General features: G+C 43.0%; 1 protein-coding gene across 1 annotated transcript in view; it reads right to left on the bottom strand.

The window, feature by feature from the left end:
• LOC108284263 (bromodomain-containing protein 8-like) overlaps positions 1-1,095 on the bottom strand; it is a 10,324-nt gene that overhangs the window by 7,687 nt on the left and 1,542 nt on the right. Inside the window, exon 2 of the mRNA XM_017500946.2 lies at positions 574-837. Within this exon, the coding sequence (XP_017356435.2) occupies positions 574-837 (264 nt within the window). The remainder of the gene's footprint in view (positions 1-573; positions 838-1,095) is intronic.

Here is a 1,095-nt window from a genome sequence, read left to right as displayed (position 1 = left end):
GTTGACCAGGATGGTCTGGATCTCTTGACCTCGTGATCCACCCGCCTCGGCCTCCCAAAGTGCTGGGATTACAGGCGTGAGCCACCGTGCCCGGCAATTTTTTTTTTTTTTTTTAATTTTTTGTAGAGACGGTGTCTCCATGTATTGTCCAGGCTGGTCTCGAACTCCTGAGCTCAAGGGATCCTCCTACCTCAGCCTCCCAAATCACTGGGATTACAGGCATGAGCCACTGCACCCACCTGCCAGATAATAGTAATAATGATGGTATTCTAAGTTTTACTGATTGCTTACTATAAGCCATGCACTGTGCTAAGTGCTTTACATGAATTGTCTCATTTAAACCTCACAGCAAACCCTCAAAATAGAGTGCTATGATTACATTTCTGCAGAGAAAATTGAAGTTCTAAAATGTTCACTAACATGCTTAAGGTCACACAGCTAAAACTAGTGCTAAATCCAGAATCTGGATCCAGATAGTTTAACTTTCTGGATTTAGCCTACATGCTCTAATCACTCTGTTCTGCTTCCCCGGGCAGAAGACTATGAGACAGCTGATACAAGTTTCTTGCTTACCTCTTCACTCCCTGTGGGTGGTCCCTGAATTGCACAAATATCTGAAGGAGCTGAAGCCACTTCTGGCTTTCCATTTTCTCCCAGTGGCTTTTCAGCTACTAAGGGGTATCCCTTGGCTGAAAGCTCTTCAGTGTCTCTGCAGAGCTCCCTTTCTCCTTCACTAGCTTTAATTTCCCTTCCTTCTTGTCTGGTACCAGATGGAGGGCAGCAGCCTTCACTTGATTCATTGCTGCTAATGCACAAGGGCTCCATTAAGTAAGCTACCTGCAATCAAAGTTTATTATTAGATGCACAGGAACACCAATGAAAATCATCCACATATCAACAATGCCACACGCTAACAATGCCACAGTGACTAAGTCTGAGAGGACAAAATGGTTTAATTAATTCAATCATTTAAAATCTGTCAAATATATACACAGGCACTGGGCTAGTTGGTGGGGGGGAAGTTACAGTGAACAAGAAAGATATGGCCCTTGCCTCTTCCAGGAGTTTATGTTCTAATTTTTTTTTTTTTTTTTT

This window comes from Cebus imitator, unplaced genomic scaffold, assembly GCF_001604975.1.
Source record: "Cebus imitator isolate Cc_AM_T3 unplaced genomic scaffold, Cebus_imitator-1.0 Scaffold274, whole genome shotgun sequence".
Classification (NCBI taxonomy): domain Eukaryota; kingdom Metazoa; phylum Chordata; class Mammalia; order Primates; family Cebidae; genus Cebus; species Cebus imitator.
The sequence above is the reverse complement of the archived record's forward strand: the minus strand, read 5'-3'. Positions and strand labels throughout refer to the sequence as shown.